This window comes from Echiichthys vipera (genome assembly GCF_963691815.1).
Source record: "Echiichthys vipera genome assembly, chromosome: 7".
NCBI classification, from domain to species: domain Eukaryota; kingdom Metazoa; phylum Chordata; class Actinopteri; order Perciformes; family Trachinidae; genus Echiichthys; species Echiichthys vipera.
Genome location: NC_139832.1, coordinates 8,919,915 through 8,937,621, shown reverse-complemented (window position 1 = coordinate 8,937,621; position 17,707 = coordinate 8,919,915). Strand labels below are relative to the sequence as shown.

Here is a 17,707-nt window from a genome sequence, read left to right as displayed (position 1 = left end):
AAACAGACTTGAGAGTTACCATGACAACATTAAAAAAAATCAAATCATAAAAATCAGGCTTTTGTTTTGACAAGGGTTGCCGGAAAACTGGCCGTTACCTATCAAAATAAAATCCAACGGTTGATTTAAAAAAAATAAAAATCGTGCTTTTGTTTTGTAAAGACTGACCGGAAAACTTGCAGTTAACTGCTGGCGGAGCACACAAGCTGGAAGGAGCTAAACATGCTAAATGCTAACTACACTTTACTTTGCTGCTTTGAGGTTAAAAAAGATAAACAGTTTGTTTAAAAGTGCTGATATTTGTCTCGCGGGGGAAGAGTCGATCTTTCATATAAGTTCCTGGTCATCTTGGTAAGATATATTTCTTTAAAAAAAATGTTTTTAGCACAGCTAGCCAACATGATTCAGGTCTGGGCTGAGTGGAAGTAAAATGAGTCCTCAAAGAGACATTTTTATGAAAGAAGACTCTTATTTTGAGTCATTGCATCCATCAGAGATTGACACTTAGCATGCTGTGTTGTGTGTTTTTTTCAGATCAGTGTGTGTGTCTGTGTCTGTGTGTGTTTGTTTGTTTGTGTGTCACCTTGGCTGCAGTCCTCAGTCTCTCTGGGTGTGGGTGATTCTGGCTCTGTGCCAGTCCTCTGTAGATGAAGATGTCCCTGGCCCAGCGAGTGCTCCTCTCCTGGATCTTCGCCCTGATCTTCCTCATCATGCTGGTCCTCAAGCTGGACTCCAAGATCCACTGGAACTGGTTTCTCATCTTCCTCCCCGTCTGGACCTTTGACACCATCCTCATCCTCATGCTGATTGTGAAGATGGCGGGGCGCTGCAAGCCGGACTTTGACCCCAGGGATGGCGAGCAGAGCCTGAAGAAGAGGCTGTGGTACCTGACGGCTCTGCTGCTGAAGCTGGCCTTCTGCCTGACGCTGTGCTCCCGCCTGGAGAGACTCACCGAAATGTGGGTCAGTGTGGTGTGCGTCCCCCTGTGGGTGCTGCTGGGTGGGGCGCTGGTGGAGCTGGGACACAGCGTTTTCCACTACAGGAGGGAATGAACCAGCTCTGCAATACATGGGGTTTTTTAATGTAATGTAAGGGACAAAAACTTTTTTACGCCCAACATGCATCTCTCGCTTGGGATGCACCAATCTGATCCACTGGATTGGCATCAGGGCCGATACTGACCTTATCAAGTGGATCGGGTCAGACGTGACAGATCCACATCAAATAGTTTCTTTGTCAATGTCATAACAACGTTCACTGTCTGTTAAAGGTTACATTTAAATCACAGCAGGATGCAGATGTAGTGATACGGGACAGGGGTCCCAGTGAGCTCTGCAGTGTGTTTACAGGTTTACGGAAACAAAAGGAGCACTCGGATCCTGGTTCAAAGCAAACTTTTACATGCACTTCCATACATGTCTGCATCTTTAGCTTTCACATTATTTTAGCGTTCACATATAATGCCTTCTAGTTCATCTTTAGGCTGCAGGATTTAATGAAAGGGTGAACTGGGCTAGAGGCTAATTAGTTTATATAAGCTGGACCTGCACTGCACGGTGACACTGGGCGTTATAAATGGAGCTAAGAAAACGGACACTCGTGATCTGCCATTTGTTACTTTCTACACAAATGTCTTCAGTTCACAATTTAGGACAAGCTCACACACATGTACACACAAATGCAGGGCTGTCTGATGTTGGATCCTCTTGAAACTAGTTGTTTATTGAAAATATGAAAAGATCGAATCTGCACGTGCATGCACTGTGTGCCACATTCTACCTGCTGGTGAAACCACTGTTGAAGCATACGTCACTGATTATTCCTGTAAAGGAGTTAGAAACCTCCATGTGATGGTGCACACGTGATGCAATTATTTGCCAGTACTCGTCCCAGGATGTCTCTCTGCCACTGACGCAATTTTGAATGTAAACAGTTAACTTCCTTTAACTATATATCAACTATTGTTGTACATCCAGTAGCTTTCAGTGTTGGACCAACATCCTCATCTTGGGACCCGAGCCGCTTCAGTAGCCAGAGAGACTTCAGGACACTTAATGGCATGAAATGCAGGAGAGACATTAACACTAGGTCAATATTTTTGAACCATTTATTGAGAGGTTCTGATCAGAGTATAAATCACACTACCAAGTCTTATCTTAGGAAATAAAATGTATTTACAACAAAATTTTCACATACATTGGTTTCAAATAAAAACGGACAGTAAATGATATAAATAAGTTCTATGGAAAATAAAACTTGTCTTACAAAAAATATATGCAATTTCTGTATACATTTTCTCACATTGGTGCTAATAACATCTATACTGTACAGTTTTGGTACATACAGTATCATTTTACGGCCCTGTGTGAGTCAAAACAACATCCAGTCTGAAAACAACTACTTGATCAGAGTTTGGAGCGTGATGAACAACAAACCCGACTAAAGCAACGTGGTAGAGAGGATTTCAGCAGGTGGTTTGCTGCAAAATGTCCCAAACAGTGAACGTAGTTAATTCCTATGGCAGGGAGTAATGGTTGTTTTCAGATTGGTTAGTCCAGTACCTAAAATAGGTGCTTTAAGAGCGAAGCTAAGTAGTGCACAGGCACTGACACGTGGGTCACATAACATTTTTATATAGAGCCTACATACATTCGCTAACAAACGTGAAGTGAGCTACTTAGCTTACATTCTTAGGCACTGATAAAATACTTGGAGTGCATCCTCTTTTCACTACGTCACTGGAGTAATGTGGCTGTGTCTGCAAAGAAATGGAATGCACCCCGCTCATCGATTACAAATTAGAAAGACCAGTTGATGCCTGAAGGAAGGATGCATTTTCAAATACTTAAACAAAGCCTCGGCGTAAGTTGTACAGTAAAGAAAAAAAAAAAGAAGACTAGACATCTAGACATTCATATTAAGAAGTCTTTCTGTGTTTGGGGTGTGTGTGTTTTGATGGGCTGTTTTAACTGGTGCTGCTGTGGCCGAGTGTCCTGTAGGGGTGTGGCAGGTTTCCCCTGCACTGTGTCCTTTACTTTTGGACCTTTAGAGGGCACAACTGTCCGACTGTCAGATCCGGGCTTAGAGGAAGAGCCTCGAGAGTCACTGTGATGGTGGTGGGTCTTAGGCCGACTGTCTGTGAAGGAAAGGGCAAGAGTCTGGTGAGCCTCCATCGGCTTAAAGAGGTCAAAAGTGATGAGCGTCCGTGGTGGTTTGTGTTCTGGTGGCGCAGAGGCAGGCTTCTTCCTCTCCTCTTTACTGTTGACATCTTTATCCTTCTTTCCATCTTTCTTAACCTGAATGTTTGCAGGTTTAGGAGTGCCCGCCTTCCCCTCTTCTCTCCCCGACTTTGCCTGCACGCCCTGCGTACTCGATGTGTTGCCCTCCCTGTGCCCGCTTTTCTCCTTCTTCACGTGTGAGGACTTGTGTTTATGCGAACAGCCGTCTCGAGCCTCCTCTCTGTCTGGCCGTGAGTGAGACGCTCCCTGCGCGCCTCCCCTGTCCTTATCGTGCTCCTTCTCTCTCTTGACGTGGGGTTGTGTCTTTGAGTCCCACTCCTTGGCCCACTTCTCGTCTCTCTGTGCAGGCAGTGAAGTTTGAGAGGCTTTACTGCCCTCTCTTGTCCGCTCCTCATCCTCTTTTTTCCTGATCTGCGGCATCGGCTGCGTCGATGTACCACCCTCTCTTCCTCCCTCGGCCTTAACTCTCTCCTGCTCTCTCAGCCTGTCCTTCTCTCTATCCCTGTCTTTCCCCCTATCCTTTTTATCCCTTTCCTTCTCTTTACTCCTATCCTTGTCCTTCTTCTCTTTCTCTTTAACCCTCTCCTTTTCATCTTTCTCTCTTTTTCCTTTCTCTTTTTTGATTTGTGGTGTGTTGTAAGTGCTCATTATACTATCTTTAGTTTTCTCTTTTAGACCATGACCTGGTACAGTTGTCTTTTGCTGTCTCTCTTTCTCCACATCATTCTCCTTCCTAATTTGTTGGAGTGACTTTAATGATACACCGTCTGTTCCACCCTCCTCGTGGACCTTCTGCGGTGTCTGGCATGTGTCTGTCCCTCCATCTCCCCATCCCTTACCTTCCTCTTCCTCATCTTCCTCAACTTTAGGCTCCCTTAGTGTGTGAGAGAGTACACCTTCATCTCTTTCCTTCTTGACAAAAGGAAGCGACTGTGTTGTTGACACCCCCCTCATCTCTGCCCTGTTCTCTTGCTCTTCCTCCTTGAAAATCTGTGTAGGAGTTGGTGAGCACGGCCCCTCCTCTTCCTCTGAGTCCTCATCCTCCACCTTTGCCACTGGCTCACACACCTTTCCCTCCACCTCCTCCTCATCAGTATCATCATCATCAGTATCATCATCATCTTCCTCCTCTGCTTCTTTGATATGAAGTGTTACTTCTCTCGGTGCACACTTCTCCTCTTCTTCCTCCTCCTCCTCCTTTTCTTCGTGTTGGTGATACTGTTTGAGTCGGATGTGCCAGGCCAGACTGCAAACAGCAGACACAGTTTTGAACTGGTGGACAACTCCTCTAGGAATGAAGTAGATGTCATCGTGGTAGAGTTGGATTCGGGCGTATCGGATACCCTCCCTCCTTAGCTGGTTCAGCTTGGCATCATCGATCCACTGTACACACTGTGGAGGCAGTGACAGGAACACATGAGATACACTAATACATCAATAAAATTATCATTTAATTCTTGCATGGTGGAAAGAAAAGGACAACTGAGTCCGATCATCTATTGCACAGGCTGGCATTATACTGGAGAATTTCTCTACTCTAAACTGATTGACCTTTAAAATGCCCCATTGTCTCTTGGTAAAGAACAACTCTGGCTTTTACTCTCTGCATGACTGACTTTGGGGACAATGCAAAAAACTGTAAACACAACTTTGACATATTTTCAGCTAATGAAGTTGATATGGTGTTAGAATACAGCTGATTTAAACATCCAGATGGACAGTGCAACCATATCTCTTGTTGGCCACAGGAACATTACATTTGATCTCACAAGCAGAAAAAGAAGGTTGGTCTCCTCTAACCAGTCAAGTTTACATCCATGTCTGTCAAGACTTACATAATACTTGTAGTGAACACAGTGACATTTAAAGTGGCAACGTTCCCCCATAGCGTTTCCAAGTGGTATTACTGTTACTGTTTTCCTCAGAGTAAACATTACAACAACACAGGACATACTGCATTTGTTTCCAAACAGAGACAGTGATAACATGTTCATCGATTTTCATATAAACAATTAGATTTATCCAGTCAGGCTGGCTATCAGTTACTTGTTCATATATTGTTAACAGGCTACTGTTTAAAGGAAGAAAAAACCTTAAGAATCCCAGTTAAAACCCCAGTGCTACGATAAATAGAGAGTAAAACTTTACGGCTGTTTTAAAGTCCACCATTTCCACTACATGATGATAGCTTTTGTACACAATTTTTTTGAAATGCTCTCTGGTAAGAAGTGATGCAGTATATTTGTCTAAGGCTTTAATTTTGAAAACTAAGTCATGGTTTAGAGTACAGAGCCTCCGTGTTATTGTTTTCTAAACCTGATTAGTACAGAACAACTCAAGCACTATCCTGTTTCTTTGTGCCGTAAAGTGAGCCTTCACTTTCCTGGGAGATCGCAGACAGAGTCGCACTGCAGTGAGTGCCAGGCTTATAGGGAACCGATCTAAACACTGATGGCGTCATAAGTCTATAGACATCACATTGTGCAATCAAAATTTACTTCATAATGATAAGGTAAAGCAAAAACATTGTGTATTGCCACTTTAATAAAAAGGTATTAAGTGTATTTTTTGGCAAAACATGGAAGTTTCACACACATCTTCAACTCAGCAGATATCTATACAATCCAACCCAAGATTATTTTCACCAAATGGTATTAAACCAAATGTCTCCCCTTCTGTGATGGCGTTGAATAATGGACATGCGTTTTGTGAGGTCATAGTGACCTTGACCTTTGACCTCCAAAATCTAATCAGTTCACCATTAACTTCTAGTAGTCATTCCCTCAGGGCGTTCCTGAGATATTTCAGTTCATGTGAACGCCACAGACGTGAGGTCACAGTGACCTTTTCCTTGGACATCCAAAATCCAATCAGGTCATCCTAATGTCCAAGTGGACCTTTGTGCCAAAAAACGCTCCTGAGATAATGCGTTCACAACAACGGAATGGACGGACAACTCAAACATGATGCCTCCCGCCACAGCTGTCCCCGGTGTAGAGGCATAAAAACTATTCATACCACTGCATCATCATACTAGGCACGATTTATAACTCTGACCCACCTGTGACAGCGGAGGTTCATGGAGGTCCAGCTGCAGCCTCATGACCACATCAGGGAAATCTCCGGCGTGGAAACACACAACGTCTTTGGTGATCCGGGCAGGAGCGTCACTGCTGTGAGGTATTACACAAAAAGTCCTGTTTACTGATGTGCATGCTCTGCAAAAGCGTGGGTATGTGTACTGTATGTGATAAAGTGAAAAGATGTCACTGTGTACTCACTCCTCTCCGCACCGCACAGCCTTCAGCACACCTACAGCAGCAGTAGTTTGTCTCTCGAACCCCTGACCAATGTGATCAGCGTGGGCTCTCGTCCGGTCCTCAAACAGCATCTCCCTGGGCTCACTGGCTCTGGGTAGATACTGCAGGTTCTTTATCTCATTGGTTGACCTGAAATACATTTATTCAAAACAGTCAGGATATGTTCAAGACATGGTTAAGCAGCTGTATATGGCATGTTTGAGATAAGCTGAACGTTTTGAGATAAGCTGAAAGTATTTGACTCATTTTGCTACTTCAAACTACATCTTTTGAAAACGAGGATCCTGGTGAAGCGATAACACCTGTGCACTGGCAAATATTTACTGACTCAATATGTCAACCTACCTTTTCCTTTTGAAGGGTGATTTCGGCATGTCTGCCATAGGGATCATCTGTTCTCCCGGTCTGACCCACATAATGGGGCCGTCGTCGCTCTCAGTGGGGCTCTGCAGCCTTAGACTGGAGAACGTTCCCCAGGGCAGAGTCCGCTGCATAAACACAGGGTGAGAAAGGTCCGAGTTACATAATGACTTGTAGCCGCATACGGGGGAAATGAGAGGCAGACGTTCACGCAGCCACTGTCTACGAGGGTGTGTACACATGCAGTCATAACAAACACACTAACCTCCAGAAAGGGAGATTCCTCTAACATGTTGATGAACTCTGGGAAGTAGTCTCCAACCTCTTCATCCACAGCACCGACCAGACTGACCTGCCGCATGGCCCCAGCACGATACGTTCCCTGGGAATATGTCCGCTTCACCTGCAAGGGGCACCAGTTAGAAGACAGATCAGACCGTCACTCAGTAGGTATAAAAACATCAGGTCTAAAACATCCTCTTTTATAGTTATATGTCCATCTAGAAACTGAGGTGAGCACTGTCAGTGTGTTCCAGTGCACCGGCCTTCAACAAAGCATACATTAGGGGTGCCATCAGCATCTGCTAGGTAGTTTACACCAATAAGTGTAACCAACCTTAAATATATTAAATATAAAAAGACTGACATCTTTGGTGGAACTCCCAAGACACTCAAAACTCACCAGGCGAGACACATGTCAACACATGACAAATAAAATTAAATACTGTCTGACTGAGAAACTAGTGAAAAAAGTGATTTGATCATTTTTTAAAACAGAAATGTTCTAAATCACTGTGGATTACAAATCTAGACAACTAGACTGAGAACAAAATCAGACCTCAGGTTCACACATGAATCCCTCAGACATCAAGGCTCTGCTGAATAAACGTCGACATTAAAGTGACTACTTCAACTGCACTGTTAATGAGCTGTCGGGGAGCAGGACGGATGCGTCAGAACAACTCATAAACCTTTATAATGTGTCAGAATCAGGGCGATTCAGCCATGATCCTTCTGTAGCTTTAGTTTTTGGCGTTATCTTGCTACAAGATGTACCAGATTAATTTTGTCTCTGTGTGTTTTAGTTATATATACAAGAAATATAAACTGTATATGTGATATGTAGGATTAGATAACACACAAAAAATTTCAGGATATCTCCCTAGAGTTGGCCTATGAGAGGGTCTTTACATAATTTATTGGCATTTTAAATGTAATTTGGCCTCTAAGTAGCTGTAGATGTGATGGTTTCTGGCTTCTTCGACAATTAAAACAACAATGTTTGTTGTGCACTTCTGTACTTTTTTTACACATGCTGTTATTCTTATTTATTGGCGTGCTTTTCTATCATTTTTGACTGCTGTCTGTAGGTATGTATTTTACATACACAGCAAAATAGTAAAATATTCGCTTGTGAACCAGACGACTCTGCTGAGTTCATGTTTTATTTACTCTGGCAGATGCGTCTGGCCCCCCACACATTCAGACACTTTTCTAGCCAACCAGAACCTTGGCGGGCCAATCGCAGAGAATCGTCACGTCTGATTGGTTGTAAGTCGCCAATTGTATCCGGTCTGCAGGTCTGCACCAGGCCCACAAAACTCAAACCTTCAAACTAGGCAGTGCTGATTAAATATGAATCAAGATTATTATACTGTATTGCTTGTTTCCTGCCTCAAACGTTTTCAGATACACAAATTAGTGCACCGTTTAACTGTAATTTAAGAAAGTTTGTGTTTTATTTTCCAGTTGTTGTATTATTGTATATTGTTTTGTTGCCCTGACTGGTTGTAGAATCTATAAATTAAAAATTAACTGTGAGGTAAACACATTTGCAAATTAGTCTGGCAAGGCCAGACTAGTAAAATATCTTCCATGTGGAAAAGGGAGGTGAAAAAGTACAAATGGCGTTGCAACCCATGGATGAAAGTCCACGGTACCTTTAACTGTTATAAATTATAAATAATGGGAACAAACTACCTAAAACGGTGCACCTATATTACAATAAGAACATGTTACTACAGACAAAACTATACAGACAGGCGCATCCCCATGTTAATATTATGAATTACAAGCACAGAAATATGTATTAAAAATATGTTTTAGTATGAACAGAAGAAAATGAATGAACTGTATATTAAGGACGTGTATCACACTGCAAGTAGGAGATGTGATAACAACAGTGGGAGCAGCAGTTAAATGTCAGCCAGATGCTGACCGACTTAATATGGCCCTGTAAGTGTTTATTTAACTGCTGCCAAAGTGTTAATGTTGAAGAAAGACAGTTGTTCATAAAAATCCAGCTCTTTAGAGCAGAGTTAAACAACATCTTACAATCTTAATATAGGTCAAATAAGCGTGGGAGAAAGTCTTTTTATTTTGAACTCTGAAACAAATCTATATTTCATCTACTCCGGAGCAGGAGATCCAAAGGATCAACGAGACCACGATTATTCTGCTCTCTGCAGAGGTAAACCATCTTTTCTAACTTCCTTTTGAGGGGAAGAGGATTTATGCCAGGACAGTCTGAATATAAAGCAGGAACATGGACACCTAACACACGCCAGTCACACCCACCAGACACCTAGACCCCAACGTTTGCCCCAGATCAGTGTCGGAAGTAAAGGCCGGAAAATGTTAAAAATGTCCCTAAAAACATAATCAAGGGGCAAGAACATGAAAAACAAACCCATATTCATTCTTCACTAACATACACAAACAGCGCTGTTACGTAAATGCACTGATAATACTATTTATTTACTCATATTATGTTAGTAGTTCGGTCGTTTATTATTGTACTTCTTATTATATACAGTATGTCTCGTTACTATCTTTACTGAAGTGTATTTACTTCTGTTGTTTCTACTGTTCTGCTGCAACGTCCATACTTCCCTGCTGAGGATCAATAAAGGTTTATCTTATCTAATCCTATTTTATTCTATCTTATACTATCATATCTTAGCAGAAGGTGGTGATTATTGCACTTTAAATTAAATTAAAAACAGCAACTTAATGCACTAATTACTATTTTTTTTAAAGTGCCCCCAAAATATTTGTAAATGCCCTGATTTTTTTACTCAGTATGGTCAAAAGTCAAATATGCTCAAATGTCCTAAAATGCCACAGATGCAGCATTACAGACTCTTGCCTTCCATAGATCTATTTATAGATATTTTTATATATCCTCTCTCAAAGTGGACTTGACTTTGTTTACCATGTGAACACTACAATAAAAATAGTTGCCGCAACATCACAGGATGCTGTTTGAGGCGCTCTACAACGGCGACTCTCAAAGTGAGAAATGAAGACCCCCGGGGACTGCGGCACACAGCCTGCATGAACAAAACATTGTGAGAAAACTGTGCCGTGTTATTAAGAATGTGCATATTTCAGGCTCCCGGGCCAAGCGATGCAATCGAATACATGTAGTCCTGTATTCATTACTTCCACATGTAAGCTTAACACCAGCAGAAACTGTCTTTACTCTGACGCATCACGCAAGTCTAACAGCAAACGCGGGTCATGAATCACTCATTCACAACTCAAGGGGCAATGAACGCTGCTGTTTAACTGTCTCAACACCCTATATCATCCAGTGACTTTAATCCCCCCCGGAAAAAGGCTAAATTAAGAAAATATGCTGACAGTTGTATCGAGTTTGGTTTTATTGAGAACAGCAACAGGATGAAATGCACCATCTGCCTTGAATGTTGGTAGCGGAGGAAGTCTTGGTGCCAGACGAGCTGAAGCAATATCTGATTACCAAGCACTTGAATTATCAGAATGAGAAAGAGGGAGAAACGTGTTCTTTCCCAGCGAGGGGTCCTTGGCCTAATTCATTTTGAGTTTTCCCGACCTTGATTGATTCTCACGGTTTCTGAAAACAGAAAAGTACAGAGTAGAGTGCAGATCTTTGCCAGGTGTATCTCCCTCTTTCCTCCGGGACAGAGAAGAGTTGAATCTAAATTGTCCCTCACGTCTTTATTACAGTCGAGATGGCGACGACTTAACCTGACTCTCACCAGAGGACTTTTGTTCCTCCATCAGGGATCGCTCCATAACCGAGTGATTTCAGGGTCCGCAAAAAATGGTCAGGCCAATCAGGACCGCCGGGCGGGGTTTTATAGATGTGACTTAGCAGAGAAACGACTGTTGTGATTCAGAAAACAATGGCACCTCGCATCGAGGAAGCAGGCTCCAACATCGATGCTGCCATTTCATCCGCGTTGTCCAATCTAGAGAATATTTCTTCTTTAAAAGAAAACCAGAGAACGGCTCTGAAGGCTTTTGTTGGTGGAAACGATGTCGGCTGTTCTGTTTGGCTTTTCCCTACGTCGCTCTCATCGGCTTCACGGGTTGGTTTCGATGTAAGTGGTTGATGTAGCACGTCAACAAAGATGACAGATAAGTAGTTTATCCAATCATATGCAAGGATTTTTGATAAGGCCCAGTCTCATGAAATTTCTTCCCAGTCGAGCGATCCCAGATGTATGTGTGAAGCAAGGTGATCAAAATTCATCTGGCGAGAGTCAGGTTAGCGGCGACTAGGCCTGTCGCAAAAAAATCTATTAAACATGTGATAACTTTTAATGAGCTTGATAACTTTGCCAGCCGCAACAATTTACATTTTTCCGTTTTCCTTGTGTCTCTATCAAAGCGACTGGATGACAAGAGTTTTCACTCTGGTGCATCAGTTTCCACTAACCCCCCTCGCCTCTTTAGCGTAATGAGAAGTTAACCCTCGTCAAGTGTCCTGTCAGTCACTTGTCAGCCTAACGGTCTCTGTGTGGGGAGGCGGACCCCTGGCGTTACCCAGAGTGCAGCAGGAGAGCCCTGTGAGGAGCAGGTTAGAGGACACGCAAGTTGAGATTTGAAGGTACAAATACAAAGATGGAGTTGGTTTCAAAGCCGTGTGGGAGCATGTGTTAAAAATAGACAGAGTCCATTTTATTTATAGTTTTTGGTTATTTTGTTTATTTTGTGGGACATTTAAAATGTCTTTGAGTTCTAGTGTCAAATATTCTTTAGAAATAAACATTTATTGATATTTGAAAGTGTTTCATTATTATGCCATTATCATTAGATCAGTTGAAAACGGTCTCAAAACGGCAATATTATCGCTTTTCGCAATAATTTCTGGGCCAATTTTTCGGCCAGCAAAATTTGTTATTGTGACAGGCTTAGCGGTGACTATAACAAAAACAGGGATTTATTCATGTTGTGCCTTAATTCAGTGGATCTCAACACATCAGGTGCAGAGTTCATGTGTAGATGCCCCTTTTCAAAATGAGACCAAACTTTTCTATGAAAGTTTCAACAAAATGTGAACCGCAACAGACGACGTAAGGCTTGTTGATGACGGTATAAAACAGGGGTTTCAACTCTTTTAAATCACAGCAACCATGAGAGGTCCTTGAGCAAACAGTCACAAATTAAATGATGTAGGATAACAAACTGTGATTGAGGTTTAAGTGGGGGGCATTATTTGTGACTTTTTAAATAGAGGGAATATATTAAAACAAACTGCTGTCTCAGGTCGATCAATTTTCTTATTCATGTCTTAGTTTAGGAAAGATATGTTTTTACATGCCTCAATATGAGAGCTGACATTAATATATTTCTAACACACAAAATATAAAGCTCCTGGTTTCTCATTATAAATCTTGTGCTATTGTTATTCTACAAACAACCAAAGACATATGCTTTCCCATTTATTTTCCGATCTATGCTGGCAAACTCAAATTATTTATCTTCTCAAATTAACTGCCTGTCAAGTTTGTCGATGTCGATTAGTTTGACTTTTTGTTTGAAAGCAGATATCAAAGAGAATTATTTCAAATGTATTCAGCACGAAAGGAAAGTGATCAGAAGCTCCTGAACAATCAAAAGACAACCAAGAGAAGGCAGCGCTCTCACGATCATCAGGATCTGACAGAAGCAAAGAGATAACAACAATAACACAGTGCAAAACCAAGGCTACTATCAAACACCCATCCTGAATGCAGGCATTATACGAGTTGCTGTTGCTTTTATGAAGCATTCAATCACTTTCTTGAACTTGGGCACAACTTCAACTAAAAAGCTGCCATTATTATTCCCATCAAGCGCTCGAACGGTTTTTCAAGAAGCCACTGAGGTGGTTAAGAAGCAGAATGAAAAGCTCTGAACGTCCACAACAGCCTGCACAAAGACTGACAAACAGATAAAAACGCACAAGAAAAACTGTGTTGCTTCAGCTTGTAGCACTTGAAGTCTGTGCTGCTCACACCTTCAGACTACAAACTGACACTTCTCAGTCTCAAAGTGGACAGTTTGGCGTCCTCTCGCACACAGAGCCGCAAAGATACGCTGCCTACGAAAGACAGAGAGGACAAACAATACAAACAAAACTCACCTGAGAGTAGAAGTTGACCATGGTTGTCGTTTCTATGTCCTTCTTCCCGAGCACCTCCATCTTTACCGGCGCGTTGGGGAACTTGTAGGAGAAGTAGTCCAGGAAGTCCGGGAGGTAGGACGCCGCTCCGTGGATGATTCCCATCACAAAACTTGCGGCCTGAGCCTCGTCCTCGCTGAACGACAGGGTCACGAACTCTTGGGCGAAACGGTGCATCTCAGCCGAGGAAAGACCGGACAGCTGCTCGGTGTAGGCGTGCGCCACAGACGCCCCTCCGTTGGCCTGCTGCTCGACATGGATCAGACGGCCAAACTCCAGACCCGACAGGCTCGGCGCCGGGTTGCAGTGGAGCGGGGAGCTGTAGCTGAGCCTTTCCCTGACCATGGAGGAGATGGAGGCAGAGGTAGCAGCAGAAAGAGAAGGAGGAGGAGGAGGAGGAGGATCCTGGTGGTGGTGCTGTTGTTGTGATGCTGTGGCGGCGTGGAGCAGACTGTTGTTGTTGTTGTTCCCGTTTATTCGACTGAGGAACTCGGGCGGGCCCAGGGACACCCCCGAACACACCGTCTGGCACGAGCGATTGTACATTTTGGGCCGGCTGTGCCTCTCCTTCACCCGCTCGCCATCTTTGTGCTTCTTTTTCTTCTTCTTCTTGAGCTTTTTCAGCAGCAGGTCTTCCTCTGAACCCGCTTTGGGCTTCTCCTTAGACCCTAAAACGGACGATAGGACATTTTTTACAGTTAAGTACAATGCTTTGCATCATGTGAGGTCTATAATATGTAGTGTACTTAAGATTACATGTGAACTTTGACAACTTTGCACAACAGTGAGGACTTTTGTTAATGTACAAAACCAATTAGTTAGTAATTTGCACAAACTAAACATTCACGGCAGATTTATTTGTCTTAAAAATCAATAATTCATTTAAATTTCTGACATTTTTTAAATAAATCAGACATTTAAACCACGCTGCACTGTTATATTTGACTTGATTCAGACACTGAAACATATTTTTTTACCCCAAAATAATGAAAAATACAGTTTCCCAGCTGATTAATGCCGTGCCTACCTTTCAGCGGGGAAGTCACTTCTCCGTTTTCTCTTGCAATGTCATGCACAGGTGGCAGTGTGTGATTTTTCCACTCTTTACTCTTCTCCCTCTTCTTCTCTCTGTCTTTATCCTTCACATGGTGATCTGTGAAGAAGAAGAAGAAGAAGAAAAGAAGGAGGAGAGAAGTGAAAATGCTGCTTAAAACATCCACGCTGAGCAACAAACATTTCCACGTGTATACAGTACATCCTCCATCCGGGCCTAATAAATACTGGGGCCTGTGGGAAGAGTATATTATGTAATAATGTAATGAAGCATTTTATTGCAGACATACAGGTTTTAATTTGCACACAAAGTGGTTTGAAAAGAGTGCAGTGGTGTGCAGGCTTGGCTGTGTGGTTCCTACCTCTCTGTGGCATTTTCACGTCGCCGTTCTCGGTCTTTGTATGGCAGCTAGCAGGGCTCACTCTCTCCACACCACCACCGCCGCCGCCGCCGCCGCCACCACCAGAGCTCCGCTGCGCTTCACTGCTGCTTTTCTCCTTGTGTCGTCTCTCTTTCGCCTTTTTCACTTTGTGCGGCGACGCGAGGAAGTTGCTGATTTTGAAGATTTTCCGAGCGGGAGTCGCTGGCACCGCGGCGGAGGCAGCAGCGGTGGAGTGGCTCGCCTTGGCCGGGCCGAAACTCCATTTCGCTGGGCTCCCACAACTCTGCTTCCCGTTGTGTTTTTCCCCTGCGCACACCTCTCCGTTCAGTTTCCTGTGCTTCACGCCCTTCTCCTCCACCCGGACCTTCTTAGGGGGCGGCGGGTAAATGTCGCTGGAAGACTGCGGTCGGCTCTCCGGCGGCCGTTTAGCTGTCAGGGGTTTAGCGGAATTTGTTTTGCTGTTTGCTGCGAAATGCATGGAGTCCACGGCCTCGGCCATCTTGGAAGTTTCTATTTTTTACGGTCAGACGTAACTGGTGCGTGAGAGCCAGGCCAGGGGGCGGGGCTTAGCGGACTACGTCATGACGCACGGAGTGTGGAGGCAACGTACAACCGAGACAAGAATAAGTTAATGTGTGATTAGACCTGTTAAAATAGTTTTAACCCTAGAATACTTTCGCTCACATTCACAAATATATCAAAACATGACAGTACATGTTTTGAGGAGTGTTCTTTTATTTTAAACTGTGCCATGTCTAACAAAATGGATGAAAAGCATCATGAAAATGCTACAAAATTACTGGGAAATTAGGATTTGGGAACAAAACATTCATAAAAAAAATGATAATGAAGATGGAAACTTGTTTTTCGCTCCACCCATTCCTGGTGAAGGCTCAGTGTCCTTGGCACATACATAACACTTCCCCTGGGTAGGATCCACCCAAAACTTTACCTTCTATCTCTATCGCTGGGTGAAAACAACCCAAACGTGCCTGTAGGAAAAAGTGTGTTTTGGATAAAGAAAACACCCATGCCATCAAAGATTTCAAAGACAATGCTGAAGCTACACAGAAAACCTCAGATAAACGCAGAATAATCAAAATCAGAATCAGAATCCGATTTATTGCCAGGTAATTTGCATTACAAGGAATTTGCCTTGATTTGACAGCGCTTACATGGAAACAGACATAAACATAATAAATTATTAAAAATAAATATGTAAAAGGATATACTTGTATTTATATGTATTTGCACAAGTACTGCAGGAGGTAGTGTGCAGTTAAAGTGTCCAGTGCTGGGGGGTTGGTGCAAATGTGAGTCGTAGGTCCCTAACTTTCAGAAAATCAAAAACATTTATTTGCTGGTAATGGTGTTCTAGGGTTTAATACCTGGGGATTCATATTTCTAAAAATCTTAAGGAACGACAAGAAAGAAAATTCAAACCCAAAGTAAAAAAAACATTCAACATGTGGCTTCAGAGAGTCCTTTCAAGTAAAGCAGATGGTATCTCTAGATTTATTTACCCCACCCAATCTGTTCTATATGACAAGATTTATTACAAGGTATTATTATTATATTAAAGCCCACTTTGATTTCATTTCTTTGATGTATTCATGATTTATTTATTGTTTTATTACATCATTATAATTTTAGGATGCAATAGCATTATTTATGCATTTTTTTATTTTCCAAGTACGAAGCCAATTTGTTCAACAAATGTTTGTATTGTATTTGTAAAACTATACAAGTACTTTTTTTTAAAAGAGCGGCAGACTTGTTCTGTTTACAGCCTGCAGGACTTTGGAGGACTTAATATTAAGTATCAATAAATAAATAAATAAAGGCATGAATACATTTTTAAATAAATACAGGAATAAATAATTAAATGCAGAAATAAAAACATATCCAGAAAATAAATTAATTAATACATACACTCTGAAATAAATTAATAGATTAATAAATGCATTAATAAATAAACAAATTAATAAATAAATCCTGAAATAAATGAATGAATGTATAAATAAATTAAGTGAAAAAGAGATACATGCTAAAATACATGAATTAATAAATGCAGAAATAAATAAATCAAAAGATGCTGAAATAAATGTATAAACAAATAAATAGAAGTATGAATAAATGCATATATATATATATATATATATATATATAAATTAATAAAACAAATAAATAATTACTTCTTATTCATTTCTACATTTTCTTTCACCTTAATTTTGTATTCCTGTATTTCTTTGTCCATATGTTAATGAGGTAGGAGGTCCCATTTATTCATGCTTTATTCATTTATTGATTTATACATGTGTTTATGCATTTATTTATTGAGACTTAAGTCATGTTTAGTCCTCCAAGATTTACAGCTTGAACATTACATTTTCAACCTATTTATTTTATTATGGAAAATTGTTCATTCACAAAAACAAATGGTCTAAAATGAAACCACAAATTAAAAATAATTTAAAATAGTATTTGGACATTATATTCAAAGATTACATGGGCTTAAAAATAATAAAGCAATAAAAACAATTGGAATTTGTAAAGCCATGTCTATTTTTCTTTAATGTTTTTGATTTTTTGTTTGGTACCCTTATGCATTTGATTTTGTCTTTCTGTTCTTGTCTATTTCTGTATTTTTTTTTGTGGTAAAATAATTGTATGGTGAAAACATGATGACATAAAGACGGTTTACTGTACCGTTTACAGCCTGCAGGACAATAAACAGGACTGCACTGCTGCTCTCTTGCCAGCTTCACTGACTGCAAACATTACCGTGAGTATCACCACAGACACAGGGGTGGCCTTCGTTATCGCAATTATTTGTCTGTTTTTTTTTCTGTAATCAGTCTCAGTTATCAAATAAGGAGGAAAAAGTTCAAGATTATTAAAATCCTTAATAAAATATGT

At 41.6% G+C, this 17,707-nt stretch overlaps 2 protein-coding genes across 2 annotated transcripts; one reads left to right on the top strand and one right to left on the bottom strand.

Annotated features, from left to right (window-relative positions):
* Positions 1–217: 217 nt before the first annotated feature.
* On the top strand, positions 218–1,052 carry tmem60 (transmembrane protein 60; the record flags this gene model as incomplete). Its single annotated transcript, XM_083917540.1, has 2 exons — positions 218–351; positions 535–1,052. Exon 2 carries the CDS (start codon positions 648–650, stop codon positions 1,050–1,052), a length of 405 nt encoding a protein of 134 aa, XP_083773666.1. The 5' UTR covers positions 218–351; positions 535–647.
* Positions 1,053–1,074: 22 nt separating this feature from the next.
* Positions 1,075–15,287, bottom strand: LOC310949923 (uncharacterized protein; the record flags this gene model as incomplete). Its single annotated transcript, XM_083917539.1, has 8 exons — positions 1,075–4,631; positions 6,301–6,412; positions 6,521–6,688; positions 6,905–7,047; positions 7,185–7,322; positions 13,314–14,020; positions 14,380–14,505; positions 14,768–15,287. 8 exons carry the CDS (start codon positions 15,285–15,287, stop codon positions 2,913–2,915), a joined length of 3,633 nt encoding a protein of 1,210 aa, XP_083773665.1. The 3' UTR covers positions 1,075–2,912.
* Positions 15,288–17,707: the final 2,420 nt, after the last annotated feature.